At 50.4% G+C, this 19,697-nt stretch overlaps 1 protein-coding gene across 1 annotated transcript in view; it reads left to right on the top strand.

Annotated features, from left to right (window-relative positions):
- Sorcs2 (sortilin related VPS10 domain containing receptor 2) overlaps positions 1-19,697 on the top strand; it is a 361,028-nt gene that overhangs the window by 134,752 nt on the left and 206,579 nt on the right. The window contains exon 2 of the mRNA XM_055624007.1: positions 19,203-19,270. Coding sequence (XP_055479982.1) covers positions 19,203-19,270 — 68 coding nt within the window. The remainder of the gene's footprint in view (positions 1-19,202; positions 19,271-19,697) is intronic.

Below are 19,697 nucleotides of genomic sequence, written 5' to 3'. Positions count from 1 at the left end.
TGTGTGTGTGTGTGTGTGTGTGTGTGTGTGTGTGTGTGTGTGTGTGTGTGTGTTTGTGTGTTTGTGGTGCGGGGTGAGAATTTGTGTAGCACTACTCCTTCCTGGACGAGGCCAGCTCAGCATGGATGTTTGACCATCTAGCCAAACCACCTTTGGGGACCCCATGGCCAGACCTTGTCCCTCCCTGTCCTGAAGCCATGCCTTGGAAGGCTGGGCATTCCCTTGGAACAGCCTTGTAGCTTTTAACCCTGCCACTCCTCTGAAATGGGCACAGGCTCCTGAAGGTTCATCCAGCCACACTGATATCCTTCCTCTGCCTGCACTGCCCAGTCTAGACAGAAAGTGGGAAGCTCCTGCAGTCTCAAGCTGACTACAGGGCTGGACAGACTCTGGGGAAGAGGAGCTTGCCTTCTCAGGGGACTTAGTTCCAGGTAAGTCCTCATCTGGCTCCTCACAGAGAAATGTGCCATCAGCTCCACGTGTTCCTAGGACTTCCGATATAGTGACAGGGTGTGCAGAATATATCATGGAGACAAGAGCAGAAGGGCATGCAAGGTGATCTGCCCAGACCATGCACGTGTGAGGTTTCCTGCCACTCTGGTCAGGTCACCAGGGTTAGGGTAGATCTGCCTGCCCCACTGATCCACAGGGATGTGGCAGAGTCTCTGTTCTGTTCGAGGCAAAGAAGATTTAGATGAGCCTTCTGGTCTTTTGCACTCAGCACCTGAAGGTAAAGATGCAGAACTATAGGCTTAGGGGTTTTGGTGCTTCTAACAGCATTTCATTCAGATGGTACATGAAAAGGTCCAGAAACATTAAGGTCAATTCTATGGGGATTTGTCTTTAGCAAGGAAATGCTCGCACTTTTGCCCATTGTGTAGGGTAAGAGGTTGTGACCCCTAAATCTCACTACATCAAGCTGGGTGATGCTTTGTAATTTAAGAGGCAAAGCCTCCTCTTGCCAGCGCCAGGACAGCAAGGCCACTTCTTACACAAACCCAGATTGCAGGGGCAGCCTCTGCTGGGAGCAGCTGGTGTGCTAGGCAAAATCCTAGCCTTGGATTCAGGGCTGGCTGCCAGAATCTGCCGGGCCTACTCAGTAGAACTGAAGAAACACAACAAACAAACCCCCTAAATATGTATGGCCGCTCTGACCATCTATCACCCAGAATCCCATGGACATGCCTGCGAGAGAGGAGGCCGTCAGGACCATCCAAGGAGCGGCAGAGGGAGGGAGGCATGCGTCCTGGTCACAGCTCCTCCATCCGACCTTTCAGCCACTCTCCTGTTATCAGTGGGCAGCTTCTGCCTCTCCAAGCAGCCCCTGACCCTAACCCTAAAGGCTGCTCCCCAGATTGGACTAGTGGAAGGCTGACAGCTTACACGGTTCTAGCCAGCACGTGCGACATAAATACATGAGCCAGGTGACTGTTAGAACTCGCAGCTGAAGGTCAGGAAGCAGTGCCTGGCAAAGCAGGGGTGTGTCCTCACGAAGCTGTCCCGGGAATGGCCTCTTCTGCTGCTCAGTGTTTGCCCAGGTTGCAAATAGCCTGCTTGCTGGAGAAAAGCAGGAATATGCAGACGGGTGAGGAACTGACTCATGACAGCCAGGAGCTCCTGCTCATCATGCAGATGCAGACATCATTCTTTTTTTTATGTTTTATTTATTACAATTTATTTACTTTGTATTCCATCTGTAGCCCCCTCCCTCATTCTCTCCCTCATCTCCTCCTCCCTCTCCCTCATCCTCCCTCCTCCTCCTCATCTCCGCCCCTTCCACAGTGCACTGATAGGGGAGTTCCTCCTCCCCTTCCATCTGACCCTAGCCTATCAGGTCTCATCAGGACTGGCTGCACTGTCTTCCTCTGTGGCCCAGTCAGGCTGCTCCCCCATCAGGGGGAGGTGATCAGAGAGCCAGCCACTGAGTTCATGTCAGAGGCAGCCCCTGCTCCCCTTATTAGGGAGCCCATTTGGAGACTGAGCTGCCATGGGCTACATCTGTGCAGGGGTTCTAGGTTATCTCCATGAATGGCAGACATAATTCTTGCCTGTGTGTTTTTCTCACTCATGTCTGTGGGCGCGCACACACACACACACATACACACACACACACACACACACACACATGCACTTCTTTGGACTCCTGTGGATGTGTACATACACATGTGTCTGTGGGTTTCTGCGGAGGTTTTCACACACACACACACACATACACACACACACACACACACACGCATGCACGCACACACCTCTGTGGTTTTCTGCATGTACACACACTTCTGTGGGTCCCTGTGGACCTGTATATACACATCTCTGTTGGGGGGTTTCTATGGAGATGTGTACATAGATATATTTGTATTGGTTCCTATGGAGCCATGCAAGTACACATTTTTTAAAAGTTACCATAAAGAGATCATGTGCTACATTCCAGTTCAATAAGTACTTACAGCTGTCTGCTGGACCCTGGCTCTGCACTAGGGAACGAACATGGCCTATGTCTGCAAAGATCAGGAAATAGACAAGTAAACAAACATTTTAGAGTTTGTGTGGAAAAAGGGAGGGTGTGCCATGTACGCCTCCCAACACACTGTGTTGGTTAAGTATTTCTGCCATAGTTTCTGGAATGGGCCTCCATTGGGCTGGTCCCTGGCTTGCTATAATAAACAGTGCAGTGAGCATGGACTTCAGCTTGGGATGCTGACAAGCAGATGTGTCCACGGCGCCCCAGAGCTGCGATGTGATGGTGGTGACAGCTCAAATCTCTGCCAAGGGTTCTGATGCGAAGGAAGGGGTGCATCAGAAAGCCATATGGCCCTGTGCACCACAGGGTCTCAGGAGGTGCCCAGAACTGGTGCCCGAATGCATGCCGAGACCACATCATGACGCACGTGGAAATAATTTCGCCACATTTGCACCATCATTAACTTTCAATCATGGTCAATTTTAGATGAGGCTCTTCATTCAAGTTTTTTTGGTCTTTGTCGCAGTGATGGAGAAGGCTCTGTTTTTATCCCCAGGGGATGGTGATGGGGCCCTCCCTCACCCCCATGGAGGAAGGTTCTCTGCCGATGGAGATCACCAACCCAAAGCTTGCCAGGGATTTTTGATGTGATGTGCCTGCTGCAGAACAGCTTACTGCATCCAGGGAGCCTTCGGATTGATATTCTTAAGATGCAACTCAGCCACGTGCTTGGCCCCTGCCGAACCACCCTCAGACCTTCCTTTGGAGAAGAGGGCACTGTGTACACCCTGGGGAGAGCTTGTAAAGTGGATTTCAGAAAGGAAATTTTTTTTTTCCAGAAATTTCCATCCTCCCCATATTAGTTGCCACACATCTAATGTTCACTAACACGGTAAGGGCATGTTTTCCCTGGACTTTAGCTATAATCAGATTGATATGAATGGCTTGCAGAAGGCTCATTGTTCACCGCAGATGTACTTTCACGAACTACACAAATAACAAAGGAAGTGGCCCTCCATGGCCACAAAAAAAAGGAGATGGATATGGCCACTTAAAGGCACCCGTTGCACATTTGACTTCTGCTCCCTGCCTGATGCCCATCGCCAAGGGGTTCTTCTGGGGGAGTTGGATGCACTTTTCTGGGTCCCTGACTCCCTGCTTCAGGTACAGGTTTCCCACAAAGTCTTCCAGAGCATACTCAGAGGTCTTGGCCATTCCCCGAAGCCACTGCTCTCATCTCATTCTGGTTGTTCTGGCAGCTGGGAACTAGATCCAGTCTGCCTTACCCATCCTGTGTCTGTTAGAGGGGCGCTCACCCCCACCCCTCTGCAGCCCACCACTAATGGCCCCAACAATTCCAAATGAACCTGCTTGAGAGAGTCACCAAGAAAAGCCTCCTATCAGAGCCCCTCTTTTCTGTGTCTCGTGTCCCTTTGTTCGTGTCTTTTGAGTAGTGTACATGTCTCAGTGTACATGAACCCAAAATGTGGGGTTGTCATGAGGTCCTGCTGGCTCCTGGGTCCTGTGCTGGGAACAGAGACTGAGGATTCAGGCGTACTGGGAATGGAGTCTCCTGCACGACTGCTTTGGGGCTCAGTGGCTCAGTGGCAGAGCAGAGGCCCCGGGTCCCATGCCCAGTAATGTGAAAACAAATGCAAGATTCTTGAGACGCGTCTGTCATTTACTCTCTGGATTATTGGGTTAATGGCATGTTCATCAAGAGCTGGAGCAACCTAGAGGGAGGTCAGGGGTGTCGTGTTTGTATAGTGTGGAAGAAGATGCAGCTGCTGCCTGTGTGGTCTAACAGGGGCTCGTGGGTAGAAATATACAGGTCCAGCTAAATGGACATCTGAGATATGCAACCCAAAAGGCTGTTTGGCTGATGCTGTGATGCGTGGTGGAAATGTCTCCATCCGTAGGATAGTTGTAAGTGGTACTAGCTACCCTCCCAACCCTCCTCCCACCATGGAGGGGAGGATGTCCCGCCTGCTTACTTCAGATTGCTCAAGGCTCTGGGAGATTGGCCCTATGCCTACAGCCACGTAGTCAGGGGATGCAGAACCTTCCAAGCCTCTGTCTTCCTTTCTTAAGCTGAGGCAGGGGACTCACTAGAAATATGTTGGATTTACACCAAAACCCTCCTAAGTGCTAAATTCCTCTAGGCCACACTCTGCTTAGAAAACACATTGCAGACAGCTGCAGAGACCTGCTCTAGAAATCACCAAATGTTGTTTCAAAAACGCCTTAAAATATCAAGTCTCAGGCTTCAGAGCACAAATGTGGTGAGTTTTCTTCCGCTGCCCAATATGCCGGCTCCGTCTGTCTAACTGGCTGCCCCGAGCCCCAACTGGGGACATGCCGGAAGACTCCTGGGCCTCCAAGGTTCTCAGCGACAGTGGCTGCCAGAAGTGACATGAACATTGATAGGACCCAGGGCCTCCTCGCTGACCATCCTCCTAGTGGCAGTGACCTTTCAGAGATTTTCCTCTGCAAGTGAGACATCTGTCCCCACTTAGTACCAGGCAGGGCCTAAATGCTTACGATATACCTCCACACAGGCCTGACTTCTCTGAGAGCGGCTGTCTGAGTTTGTGGGCCCTGCCTCTGGCTCCAGAGGTGTTTCGTTTAAATGATAGCATTCCTCAGTGTTTTAGCTATTTTTTTTTTGTTGTTGTTGCTGCTGCTGCTGCTACACAATACCTGACAGCTTAAGGAAGGAAGAGTTTATTTGGACTCATGGTTTGAGGGTACAGCCTATTATGTCTGGGAAGGCATGGTGACAGGAACTTGAGGTAGCTGTCACATAGCATCCACAGTGAGGAATCAGAGAGGGGGATGAATGCTGGTCTTCAGCTCGTTTTCTCTGGTTTCTTTTGTTGTTGTTTTGCTTTGTTTTTTCAGTCCAGGGTCTTGTGGGATGGCAGCTGCTCATATTGGTTAGGTTTTCCCTCCTCAGTTCCACCTCTCTGGAATCATCTTCACACACATTCCCAAAGGCTTGTCTCCTGGCTGTTTCTAGATCTCCTAAAGCTGATAGTATTGAGTACCATACCCCGGTGCCTGGGCTTTTGGGATGTCGGGCTTTTGGCAGATGCTTAAACGGCTAGTGTTGAGTCTTGCTGATCTCATTGGCAGACTGGCTAGTCATACTCTCTTTCTTTCTTCATGATGAAGTGGATTTTTTCTCTTTTAAGGGAAAGAAGCAGCTTAATCAAGAAGAAAACCCAACAGTCAGCTTTCTGCTACTGCAATGTACCCAAGAGCCAGCTTCTAAAAGGAAAGCTTGATCTTGGCTCATGGTTTTGGCACTTGCAGTCTGTAGTCAGTTGGCTCTGACCCATGGAGGCATCTTGTTGGGTAGGAGTACAGAGAGGAACACAAGTGATCACCTCATGGGAGGAATCAAAAGACAAAGAACAGAGGGCTGAGCTCCCATAAATCCCTTCAACAGTGTGCTCTAATATCCCAAGGACCTCCCACCAGGCCTTGCTTCTTAAAGGCTCCTCCACCCTGGGGATAAAGCCTTTAAAATGTGGGGATAGGGGAGGTGTGCAAGGACCAGGTTACCATAAAAGTCCCACAGAGATGCAGCTAGTGCTGCAGGTGTTTCAGATGGACACCTTGACCTGCTGTACAGCTGTGTGGGCATCCCCATGCCAGGGCAGCTAGTCAGACACAGGGACATAGAGTGGGATGAGGAGGCCCAAGAGAAGCATGCTGTGCCTGAGGCTGTGGGCCTCGAAGGCCAGCCTTTCCCAGGAAGTCAAGCCCCTTCCTTAAGTACCGCTGAAATATTCCCTCCTGCAGGAATCCCATGTACCCATATTCCCCTCATCCCTGCTGTGAGGGACATCCCTTCAGCTGCACCACCGTCCATCAAAGCACCATCTAAACCTTCTCTTTGAAAGGTTTCCCCGGGAGCAGGCACCTCTAACCCTCTCCCCCAGACAGTCCTGGGAGAGGCACAATTATTGCCTAGGGCTTCCCTACCCACTGCACTGAATAGACTCTGACCCTAAGCTACATGCGCCTGGGTATCTGGGTTAGCAATGCTGTCCCTAGGCTTCAGAGGGGAAACTGCACCTAAGAGACATCAAAGAAGTCACAGAACAGCCCAAAGAATGGGATGGAAGCCCTTCCTCCCCCAGCCCTTGCAAGCCCAGTCTGGACTGAGCAATAGGGTGCCTGCTTCGGCTGGTATCCAAACCTCATCTTGCTGAGCATACCAGAGGTCATTGCTCCCAGCCTTCACGGCTTACCACTTCTTCCTCCAGCAAGCACAGCCTACTGATGCCCGGTGCCGGGCACCTCAGTTCTGCCAGCTTACTTCCAACCGAGGCTATCAGAGGCAGTGAACATGTGGCTGAGGTGGTGGGGTCTGGGGGGAGGAGGTGGGGGCTGAGAGCCAGTTAAGGAATTTCTGGTTTCAAAGTAGGCTCAGCCACTCTTATCCACCTGCGGGAGATACCCCAGGCATTTCCAGTGTTGAAGTGTCTGAGTCTGAGCAGAAATGGCACCACAGCTTGTTCAATTACCTCTCATTGCCAGAAATAGATCTGAGAAATGCCGGGCTCTTTCAGGTAGGAGCCCATGAGCATCATGCTGAACAGCAGTGGCAAGAGAAAAAAAGAAGAAGAAGAAAAAGAACTGTGTAATTTCATTAATAATTTTACTTACAGTGACTATTAAGAAAGAGTGATGGGTGAATTAAAATTCAATCAGGTTATGAAAAATGGAGAGTAAATAATATTTGCGAAGGATGGCTGGGATGGGAAAGCTTGCAGAGACCCGCCCATTAAAACACACATTATCCCTTAAACAGAGTCAATGTAAAAATGCAATTTTCTACAGATCAGTAACACTCATACATTTATTTTCTGCCGGCTGATTTTGATTTATGGGGTTCTTTCCCAGCTCATTTTCAGCTCTTTTTTTTTTTTTTTTTAAAGTGCTGGTTTCGTGCCTGTGAAAGGCAGGTGACTGATGGAGGGCCAGGCTCTGAGTTATCTGAATTATTGCTGGACGCACCATTTTCCTCAAGGACCTGTAGAAGGAGCAAGCAGGGTTTGTCATGTCCCCATTCGTCTGGGGCCGGTTCTGGGGAGTATAGTGGTTGGGGGCAGTGAAAAGGGAACCCAGATTTGGAGTTATCAGTTGCCAGTGGGGAGAGTTTCTGGGTGCATCAGCTTGGCAAGCTGAGCCTTGATTTTCCCATCTATGAAAGAGGTAGAAGTCTCTGTTGGTTTGTTGGACTGACCATAACACAGTGCCCAATGTGGCACAACAGGACTGTATCTGGCCTTACCTCCCTGCTTGGCGCTGGAAGTTGGGGATACAATGATCCCAGCAATTCTAGCATTCCTTGGCTGTTGTCACTCCCTCTGCCTGTCTTAGGATGTACCCACTGTTTTGTCTTGGGTAAGGATGCTTTTTTGAGAATTTAGGGCCATCTCTCCTCGAGATCTTAAGAGACATACACAAAGATTCAAGAGCACACTCAGATTCTGGGCTGATAGACCTTTTGGAGCTCTACTCTTTCTACCCCATCTAGGAACTCTAGAACTCCATATATCACATTACCTTGGCCTGGCCAAACTGGGGAGCAGGTCCCCAAAGTCATTCCAGACAGGGGCTCTGAAGTGAGCTCTGGCCTGTAGAGAGGTGCTGGGAAGGTGGGACAGAGTGAGCAAGCTTAAGTTTCGATAGAAAAGAATCTCAGGCTTGGAGGAGTGGTCATATTCAGATGAGCTGTCCATCTATCCATCATCACATGTATGTCTGACCGCACATGGGGGCTGTGCCTGTGTATTTGTGTATTTGGTTGTCTAGTCCCCAAATGCAGGGGTGGGAGACCCTGTCCTCAAGAGCCTAGCAAGAGACTTTGATACCCTGAGGAGCTGGACAGGGTAACCCTTAGCTGTGTGGCAGTGGCCCTTCTGTTGTGCTGGCCCGCCTCTCTGAACCATGTTGGCAATGGCTCTGAGGTCTTGCAACTCGGTTGTGCTGAGCTTGACTAGATGGGGAAGTCAGAGGAACTCCATAATACAGCCCCAGCAGGCTCTCAAAACAGAGCTAGCATCCATCTATGCAGAGATGATGGAGGAGGCCTCTGGGATGGATCATTATCATAGAGTGTGACAGGAGCACCAGAGACAGTGTGGCTCCGATGCCTAGCCTGGCTTCCAGGCAAAGGTCATGCGGGAGTGGGGCCTCCAGGGCTACCTACCTGTACAGGCTGCTGTCCAGTGCTGGTGCTTGGGGCTTAGTGTGTGTGAGGAGGTGGCCGTGCAGAGACTGCACTTCAGGATATCAGTCTGGTCACAACAGGACTCAGCTTGTTGCCACCTGGCATATCACCACTTCCTAACCTGGCAAAGGGTACTCTTTCCCCCAGCAATTCTTACGACAGCCAAAAGAAGCTGCATGGTGGTATAGGAGATGTCCCGGCTAGATTCCCAGACCTCCACCTTTGAGGTATGAGGCTTTGGCCAAATAAAGTCACTGTACAGTGGGAAGCTGAGGCTTCCCACAAATGGGGACAACGTGTCTCACGGGGATGAGAGCTGGACAGATTTAAGAGAGGCGATGGCCCATGCAGGGACCTCAGTAAGGAGGTGGCATGGGAAGACACCTAGATTTGTGGCAAGAAGATGCATCCCTGATGTCCATGTTCTGTCTGGTTAGTGAGCAGAGTTAGAACTTGGTGTCCCAGCCACAACACCTCCCTGGAGGCCCAGCTGACTATATAGAGAGTGCAGTGGCCTCTTCAACATCTCTCCTTAAGCTCATCTAGATGTCAAGCGTCCACAAAGTGAGCAATAGCAAATACCAATGTCCATTCTGGGCCAGACATATCCCTGGCCAGTTGTGCATCTGGTGCCTCTAAGACCCTGTCTGGGGGATGAACGTTCTTGTTTCCCACCAGCTCCTGGTTTTTCTCAGTGAAGAAAGGCTGTGGGTGCCAGCAGGCGGGGTCACAAGGTACATTCTTGTTCCTGCTTCTCCCTTCCTCTTCTCAGCTCTTGTCCTGTCAGCCAGGGGAGGCGGTGCTCTGGATTCTTGGACACATATGTGATGGGCTTGGTCCTCAAGAGGGAAGGATGGGGTCCTGACGGAGAGTGTTTCCTGCCGCATAGCAGGCAAGAGGCCTTTGAGGACAAGGACAGTTGATGGGACACTTTCTGCAACCCAGCGCAGTGGCAAGCAGGAGCTTCATTCAAGCCCTTCACAGAGAGTTGCCTCTGGGCCTTGGCCGCTAGAGCCTGACTTTGAGTGGCCACAGGCTTTTCATTTCTTTCCTTACCATTCCTCCAAGAGGAAGAGGCTTCTGGCAAATTCTCCCCACTTCTTTCCTCCTCCCTTCTCTTCTCCCTCCCTTTCCCTTGAATTCATCTCCTCTCCATAGTCCTCTCTTTCTCCTCTTCTTCCCTCTTTTAACCAGAATCCTAACCCTAACCATACCTCTAGCCCTAACCCAAGCTCTGGTCCTAAGCGTCTAACAAGACGTTCCTGACCTTGTCCTAACTCTAGCTTTAACTTTTGCCTCTGCTTAACCCAACCTTGGCCTTAGTTCTGGCACAAACCCTTAGACCTAACCCCAAGCCTGACCTTAAACTTCCCTGCCTCAGTGACATACCCGCTACACACAGGCTACACTCTGAGCGCACTTTGTCTTTGGTGCCTACCTGGAGAGCAGAGTGGCTTTCTCAGAGAGGAGCACAGAGCAGGTGCTTCCAGCCAGGGTTCTGAGAAGCCCCAGAACACAGGGCTTTGAGCAGGGGACACAGGTGATAGATACATAAGGAAAGTCTACCAGGTGGGGACCTGTCCAGCTGGGGGCCCGACAACTCACCAGAGACCGAGACCATGGGCATTGGCAGATGGTGTTTAGAGCTTCATGGCCAGAGCCAGAGCCCTTGGAGTATTTGGGGAAGGTGCTGTGTTAAACTGACCAAGGTTTCTTGAGTTGGTGAACCAGCAGGTCTGCCTGGCCTTCTAATGTGGCTGAATTTCCCCATCCCTCTTAAGTATGGTTTCTCTCCCTGGTAAAAGAATGTCCGGTTGATTTCTCTTAACTAGAATTGATTTCTTCATAGAGGAGGAAGGAGGAATGTTGGCAGGTGGGTAGCAAGACCTATACTGAGCCTGGCTGCCTTTGGGGGGAGAAGGTCGGAGCTTTGAGTGCACAGAAGAGGGTTTCAAATGGGCTAGAGTCTTTGGTAGTCTGGGAGAGTTTCCAGACTTAACCCACAAAACTGATTCTTGGTCACCATGGTCTGACTCTAGCTCTGTTGTCTCCAGATGGGCCTGGAATAGACTCTGTGTTGATGCCTTGGCTTCCAGTCTGGGAAGCGGGGAATGATGATACTGACCCATGGACTGGCCATGTTCCTTCAGAGTGTTTGTCTACCATGAGAACATGGCCCACAGAATCAACTGACCAGAGACTCACGAGGGCTCTCAGAGATCAGGGAGCCTATAGAGGTCTGACCTAGGCCCTCTGCATGTATGTTATGGCTGAGTAGCTTGGCGTTCTTATAGGAATCCTAACAGTGAGAGCGGATGCTGTCCCTGACGATTTTGCCTACTCATGGGACCCTTTCCCCCTACTGTGTTGCCTCTTCCAGCCTTGATGTGAAATTATGTGATTGGTCTTAGCATAGCTTGTTACGCCATGTTTTGTTGATGTCCCTGGGAGGCCTGCTTTTTCCTGAGGGGAGAAAGAGGGCAGGTGCATCTAGGGAAGAGGGAAGATGAGGAAGGGAGAGAGACTCAGAGATGGGAGAGAGGAGAAACTTCAGGAGGGAATAATATATGAGAGAATAATAATAATAATAATAATAATAATAATAATAATAATAATAATAATACAGTGTGTGTCCACCCACACCTCAGGGTCAGGTTCAGAAAGCCTGGGTTCTTCCAGAGGTTTCCTGCTGCCCCTATATCAGCAGCCAAAGCCTGGACACTGTTAAGATGGCTGCCTGAGAGAACAGCCAGAGCCCATTGGGCCATGAGGAAGGACAGACACCACCTACAAGACTCTAATTTACCGTCACTAGACCAACCTCAATTCTTCTCCAGCGGGTTTAATTCACCAGTATACCATCAGGATTTGAGTTCTCATGTGGCTGCCATTGAGGCAGAAAGGGAGCTAACAGTTATTGAATACAAGCTGAATGTTTTAATCTAGACTCACTGGAAAGAATATCTAATCATGTTTTGTTTGGCTAAACACACACACACACATGACACATGATACACATCACAGAATCAAGGAGATGTAGCAACATTGTTACTGGGTGGTCTTTGGCCAGGCAAAGAATACCCCCACATCCGAGACTTGCTTGCCTCGAGGTTGGAGAAAAAGGGGGTCCTGGAAGGAGGCAGTCCGGTAGTTTTATTTAAACTTTTTCTTTGGAACATGGGGAAGCTCTCATTCAAAATACAATGAGTACTGGAAGTGTCTGGTTGAAATACACACACATTCCTGGGAGCTGCTTAGAAGGGTCTTCACAAGCCCTCGCAGTGGTCCTTCCTTATCCCACCTGGAAGTGGAATGCTATGGTTTTCAGGGGCTTCCCACTTGTGCCCATCTTCCCCCATGTGAGTCCTCTTCATGATGTCCGCTTGATTGCCAGATGAGAGTGCTTTCTCCCAGCCCAAAGATATAGGTGGGCCCCTTCCAGCCCTCAGTTGGACCTGCCGAGGTCATCTGTGTTTCAGGTGGAGGGACATCTGCGGAGTCACCAGGTCTGAAGACAGATGGGTTTGTGATTTCTTTAGCTGTTCTGATTGTTCCCTGTAAAAGGGCAGAGCTGCTACTGTCCCCGCTCCAGCATGTAGGATGTTCCTTGGTAAATAGGCTTTTCTCACTCATCCTGCCTGTGGCTCTTCCAAGGTTTTCCTCTGCATCTGGGTGGCAGGTGAGATGCTCCCAAGAGAGGCCCATTAGGTAGCTGTAAGACCAGCCTCTGTGGTTGAGTATGGCATTCCTGGTGAGGGTTCTTGGATCTGGCCATCTCCTGCCCCACCTGGGTAGACAGAGATACTGAAGCTCAGGCAGGCTAAGTGTGTGCTGCACCAGGGATGGGTATCTTTGACTCAGGGCAAGCCACTGTCAATGGCCCTAGAGATACCTGAGTCACTGGCACACTGTTGTCTCATAGATGTGCCCTACACTGAGGCCTCCAACCCTTGGGCCTCCAGAGTGATGGCTAGCTTGCTTTAGGCTGGAGGGAAGGGGTCATTCTGGGGCTAGGGCTCTTGCTCCCCTGCCCCCAGTTGTGGCTTTCTGCCTGTAGACTGTGGCCATTTGCATAGTAGGCTTGCTGCCATCTGAAGAGCACAGTTGAGGACCCCCGTAAGCTTAACTAGGCCATGACTAATTCCCTTTGGCCCAGAGGAGCCTCCTGAGAACCTAGTAGTCTCAGAGCTTCTGATTTGCTGAGAATTTGAGGTGAGAGCTCCTTCTGGTTAGTGCAATCAAAATGGTCTCCAGTCTCCTGTGGCGTTCCCATTTCCAGCCCCTTCCCCAGGGACGGCACTTCACAGGAACCACATCTTTGCAAAACCATTCTCAGAAGGGCAGCAGCCTTTTGATGATGTCATGACGGGGCAGGAACTCCTGTCCTATTTTCGACACTTGAGTTAAGGTATTGTCTCACCTGAACAGCCACAGGATGGAAGAAATAAGCTTTAGCCTTGTGGAACCCTGAGAAACTCTGCTACTGTAGGCCAAGAGAGGCGGGCCTTTCTGGAACAGAATGGAAGGTGTGGAGACTGGGTGGGCCTCGCAGAAGCGCTTGCTTTTGCAGGAGCCAGGAGTTAATGACTTGCTGCTGGAAGCGTCCTTTTGGGAGGGTTCCACAGCCTCTCCAGAATATCGAGCATCATGGCCTGTGAGTGTCACCACTGCTCCTCTGTGCTGTGGTGGCACATGCTATGCCACCTATACCCTGGCCAGCACCCTACTGAGAACCTTGAAGCTGAATGCAGAGGCAAAGTTGTCATTGCTGGAGCCTGGGAATGCAAGAACCACCTATGTGGACTCCGGCTGCGTTTCCCTTCAGGACCCCTGTGCCTGGTGTGTCAAAACGTTTTGCTGTATCAACCACTTGAAGTCCACCTTCCTTGTTAGCATCAGCCATCTCTTACACTCATTCCCTTACTCAAATCCCAGCAGCCTTCTTGCTTGTGACCTCAGAGACGTGGTTTCATCTCCATTCCTCCATTTTGTTTATCTGTAGTGAGAGTGGTTACCCCAACCTGCTCATGGGCCCATGTGGGGTATATGTCATGCCTGGGATGGAGGAGACAAGGCTTTACTTACTTGCTGCCTTTGAAAAAGGTTTTCCCATGGCCCACTTCCCCCACCAGCATCTTTCCTCTCTGGCTGCTACTATGAGGACTGATGAATCACAGTACGTGACCTTGGCCTGAGACTCTGGCACCAATGTTTAGGTTCTGATGGGATGGCAGGATATCCCCCTATTCTAGAGCCCACCTCCACACCTGGGCACATTACAAGTAAGTTAGCAGGGAACACCTCGACAGCAGCTGGGCTTGCTCATCTGAGCTGGTTCTCCGTTGATTAATTTGCTTATCAGTTACTAATGTGCTGGCAGCTGGCTAGGCTCTAAAGACAGTGGGGTCCAGAGACAAATATAGGTCCTCCTATATTTGGAGTATCCAACCTGTGGGAAGGCTTCCTGAAGAAAGGAGCTTAAGAATGGTGAGAAGGAATGTTCCAGGCATGTGAATCCCATGCACAAAGGCCCAAGTGACAGTCATGGTAATGAGGTCTTGATAGAGGGGCTGCATATCAGAGGCTGGCCTACCAGTGACTGAGTAGTGACAGTGAGGGTAGGGAGGACCAGACCTCCAGAGAGAGAGAGAGAGAGAGAGAGAGAGAGAGAGCTCTGATCGCCTGTGTGGATGAATGGAACATGAGCACCAGGCCAGCTTCTGAATGTGAGTGTCAGGGGTAGATCTGGGAAAGCTGGTGATAGGTCTGACTATGGGGAATGAGACCCCAGGCTAGACCACACCAAGGATGGATTATCCTGCTTGAGTAGGAAGATTTGATAATGCTGGGGCCTCCACGGTAAATGGACTCCTGACTCTGGCCTCTAACTTTTCTCAGGTGAGTTTAGTTGCTGGAGTCACAACGCTCTTTTCCTTCTTCTTCTCCCTTCCTTCCTGTGGGGAATCACCTTCCCTCTACCTTCCTGCTGCTATGCAGTGTCTGTCGTTTGACAGTGAAGTGGGCCTGAGAATTTGTTAGCTCCCCCACCCCACCCCTTTCTTGGTTATTCTCAGCACCAGGAAGGGAAGGCAAACTGCTTCTGAACCCTTCTCTGCTGGCTGTTCTGAAAGCATGGACCTTGGTGGGAGGCAAGGGCTTCCCTGGTTTCTAGCCTTAATGCTACCGAGGAAAACAGCAGGTGCTTAGAGCCTCTCTTGAGATCTCAGGGATGCTCTGCAAAGTGATGGTTTCTTGACTCACACTGTGTTGTGACAAAACCCTGGGCTACAGCAAGGGCAGGCTCAGCATTGCAGGACACTGAGACCTTCCCCTGAGCATTGATGGCCTGGTGCGCCCCGGACAGCATCCTGAGGATAGCTGGCCTGGCAAGCAGGTGCTGCTGGAGTGTGAGGAAGGTCTTGGTGGATTTGTTGACCATGATAGTCACACTTGGCAAACCCTAGAATCCCTGTGTCAGGGTATTCACGAATGAGCTCCATTGAAGGTGAGAAGACAGGCTCAATAGCTGGCCTGGCTTTAGCCCCCCCTACCCCATAATGTTGGCCAGGCCCTGTTTTTCATGGGCCTCACAATCCAGTCCAATGGCCTCAGAGCCTCCATACCTGGATGTCATGGTTGGCTTTCAGAGTGACAGTGTCTTAGATGAGCACTAAAGTCCTTATGTCCTGTGCTGGGAAAGTTAGGTTACCAGGCTCGGTGCTAATGGTAAACAGTGGACCCAGGAAAGCCCTGGGCTTGGGCATGAGATTTGTCCTGTGTGTGATGCCATGTGGGTCCCTTAGATGGGTATCTCAGTGTCCTTGGCATTAAAAGGGGCACAGTGGTAACAGCTTCTTCCTGTGATGTGTCAGTCAAGGTCAAACGGGCTCTTCATGGCATGCAGTCAGCAGAATAGGTACCCACCACCCTTGAGATAATTGCAAAATGAGGACCAACCCTTAAAACCAAGAAGACCAGAAGTGAGATGAGATACAGGGTGATGGTAAAGGGTGATTAGGGGCCACTGCTGCCTCAGGGAGTTTCTCTTATTTTCTGCTTGGTGGTTCCTGCCCTGTGGGCAGGGCTCCTGTGGGCCAGGGGTGTGGACAGCCTCAAGCAAGAAAGCTTCAGCATTCCTGCCTCCTTTCTGTGCAGATCAAAGTGCCCAAAGCTGTGGGGACCCCACCCATGCTGTTTCAGTTGTAGCCAGGACCCCTGAAGAGCAAGTTGCAATTCTGAGCTCCTTGAAACCACTTCTGATAGAAGCTGGTGGAGCTGCTTTTGGCAAGACAGGAGGGAGCCAGATCACTTGAGAAGACCCAGAACTGAGGCCCAGTTTGGCCCATAGAATGTATGGTTTGGCAAAACATTTGGACTTTCTGTGTTTTGGTTTCTCCATCTGTGGGAGAGGGACACATCTCAGGGGCTCTATCTGAAGGGTTGAGCAAGCCCCAAATCATGGTTACACCCCTATCAGGGTGTAGCCACAGCCTGTGGGATGTGGAATGGGTAAAGGAGTCTAAGGTGGTAACTTCCTTGCTGTCTGGCTTCCCCAGCCGCAGAGCATCTCAGTGGTCTCCTTGTTGCAGCCCCTAGCAAGGTCTCCCCAGGCCTCTGACTTGGAAACTCAAACTTCCATTGGGAGTTAAGGGAACGATGTCACAGGGACTCTGTTCCCTTGAACAAGGGCTGAATGGTGTGTCCTCTTCATGAATGTGGGGTGACTTGTGAGTATGCATTTAGACTCAAGAAGACTCCTGTCTTCCATCACTGTGTTGATATTTTTTTTTTTTGTTATGTTGGCCCTAGCAGCATGTTTGTTGCATTGGTGTACACTGTGCCCAGTACTGTCTGGGTCCCATACTTATGGGACAGAGCTATGAGCTTTGTGGTATGGGGGAACTGAAGAGCTGATCCAAGTATAGGGGTCTGGAAACCTTCTTAGAGGAAGTATGGGTAGACATACTTAGACGTATTAGTCTGAAGGCTAATGGAGTGACCAAGAAGTGGCGCAGTATCTTAATTACTATTCTATTGCTGGGAAGAGACACAATAACCTAGGAATCTTATAAAAGGAAGCAGTTGCAGAGGGCTAATCTATGATCATCATGGCAAGGAATGTATTGGCAGGCAGGCAGGGAGACATGGTTCTGGAGCAAAAGCTGAGAGCTTACATCCTGATCTGCAGCCTGGATGTGCACAGAGAGTGTGCATTCGTGAGTTTCGGCCTTGCATGGACTTTTGGAACCTCAAAACCCAACCCCAGCGACACACCTCCTCCAATAAGGTCACACCTCCTAATCCTTTTTAAATAGTCCACCAACTGGGAATCAGCATTCAAACATATGAGCCTATGGGAACCATTCTCATTCAAATCACCACAGGTATCATAAGGGCAGAGGGTGCTAAAGGCAAGGTTGTGCCAAGGCAAGACACACCCTTCCCAAAGGTCTGGTTGGCTTGAGTGTGGCGTGAGGCATGCATGGTTCAGTGTGGAGGTTGTCCTCAGGAGGGAGGAGCAGAACCATCCACAGAAAGAGTTTAAATATGCAGGCTGGGGTTCCGGGAGACTGGCCATCTCTCAGCTTCTGAGCCTTGAAGGACTGGACCCCAGTGGACAGTGAGCCCCACCTGGTGGCCTGAGCCATGGACCAGGTCAGGGTGTTGATTTCATCCTGGACAAGTGGGTAAAACTGACTTTGAGGTCCCTTCCAGCTGTCACACTCTAGTTCCTCTGAAGCCCCCCTGGGACAGCAGACTATATGAAATATAAATCAATAGGTTAAGACCATACTTGTCTCCTGCCCAGCGAGGCCCTGTCACTTTGCCTGCCTCCTCTGTATTTGGAAGATCATGTCTAGCTTGGGCAGGTCATGCACTGACGGGAGAAAATCGCTTTGTTCAGAGAGAGGTAGAGCCAATCTCGCCTTCGTTGACAAGGCTCTGCTTTTCTCTTTAATCATCACTGCCTCTTGGCTATAAGCTCACCAACACCCTCTCTTTCTATCTCCCTGCTCTAATCATCAGGGAAAAACAGATACTTGATCAGTCAGCCTCTTGGGACCCGGTGCCTGGAAAGTTCTGCTCTTGATGAGGGAGGAGCAGAAGGGTGAATATGGCCGGTGTGGTAACCCCAAATTAAAGAAGCTAAGGGCTTCTACTAGAACCAAACATGTCCAGGTTCACCTCCCAGGGTTCCCATGACAACGGGACTGTTAGGTGTTGGTAATATGGACTGGCAGTGAATGAAATGGAATTTGATGTACATGAGAATCCAGGCGCTAGCCGAGTAATTGCAGATCAATCTCTGTCTCCCCTGGGCTGTCTGACCGACTTTCTTTCTTCTTTTTCTTTCTTCCTTCCTTCCTTCCTTCCTTCCTTCCTTCCTTCCTTCCTTCCTTCCTTCCTTCCTTCCTTCCTTCCTTCCTTCCTTTCTTTCTTTCTTTCTTTCTTTCTTTCTTTCTTTCTTTCTTTCTCTTCCTTCTATGCATGGGTTTTGGAGAACATTTGAGCGCTTTGAGGCACATTAATTTACATTTTTCTGAGGCACTGTATTTTCTTCACTGCTGCTTTGTCATAGGCCCCCTGTGTGTTGAGTAGTTTAACAAATAAAAGTGTCGGCTGGTGATTTATAGAGCCCTCTGGCTGTCACCCTCACCTCCCAACCCCTGTCATCACTCCCGCAGTCCAGGACAAGAAATGACAGCTCAGCCTCGGGGGCTGGCTTCTCTCTAGGTCAGCCTCGGCAGGCAGCTACTTTCGTGGGTTGCGGGAGATATGTTGGCGCATTGATGAACAGCCCCATCTTCAGAAGCTTGCCAAATACTCTCCGTGCCTGTTTTGTTTACTTTCTTCATTGCTATGACAATAATACCCGACAACAGAAACACAAGAGAGGAAGGGTTTGTTTTAGCTCACCGGTTGAAGGCACAGGTGATTGTGGTGGGAAAGGCATGCCGGGAGGAGCATGAGGCAGCCTGATCACACTGAATCCACAGTAAGCAAGCAGAGAGAAATCAATGCTGGTGCTCAGCTCAGTTTCTCTTTTTCATGTAGCCCAGCCCATGGCACGATACCACCGACCTCGATTAGTCTAACTTAGAAAATCTCCCATAGACATGCCTAGAGGCTTGTCTCCTAGGCGACTCTGGATGGATCCTGTCCAGTTGACAGTGCTGTCCATCATAGTGTGCGTCCTGGGACCAGGGCCTTGCTGAATATCTGGGCTTGTCTGAGGCTGGGTTTAATGATTCTCACAGAGTCGCAGCTACCTGGTGGCTCTCGTGGTTCGGGATGTCTCCAGAGTCTTTTGAGAGAGAAGAAGGGAGTTTCCAAAGTGGTAGCAAAGCTGGATAATCAGCACATTGGCACCTGAACATCAGGCAGCAGGGTTTGAGAGACCCCAAGCCCAGCGGTGGAAAGAATCACTGTATTCCTCCCTCAGAACCTTGAAATGAGCTGATGTCTGCATTTTCCTTTCTGTTGATACCACAGGTCATCTTGATCCTGACAAAATACTACCATGCAGACATGGGGAAGGTTCTGGAAAGCTCTCTGTGGCGGTAAGTCAGCCCATTGGGCTTTTCTCTTCCTATACCTGTGTGCCATCATCTCCCAGTCTCCTGGCTGAGGCTGGACTCCCACCCGGCCTCTAGCCGCTCCCGCCCACTAACGGGCCTCACCAACTTTCAGTGGCTAGAAAGGCATAATGGAGATGTTGAAAGCGGATTAGGAGTTTCATCAGGGGGACAAAGGGCGCTGGCAGATGGACAACTGTTTGGAAGGCTTCTTTCCTTGCTCTTCTTTTCTGTCTGTTGTTTTCTCCTGGTTCTTTTTGCCTCCTCCCCGGAGGAGGAGGCCGGCAGTGTGAATCCAGGTCACTGCACAATATCCCTGGCTCTGCTCTGGGCTCTATAGGCAGCTCCCAAGCCCCCCAAAGCTCAGGCTGGCCTCATTGTTGGGGTATTTTGCTTTCTTTCCGGCTTAGCC

Source organism: Psammomys obesus, unplaced genomic scaffold (assembly GCF_907164565.1).
Source record: "Psammomys obesus unplaced genomic scaffold, mPsaObe1.curated_primary_1811, whole genome shotgun sequence".
Taxonomy (NCBI): Eukaryota; Metazoa; Chordata; class Mammalia; order Rodentia; family Muridae; genus Psammomys; species Psammomys obesus.
This window is presented reverse-complemented; position numbering and strand designations above follow the sequence as displayed.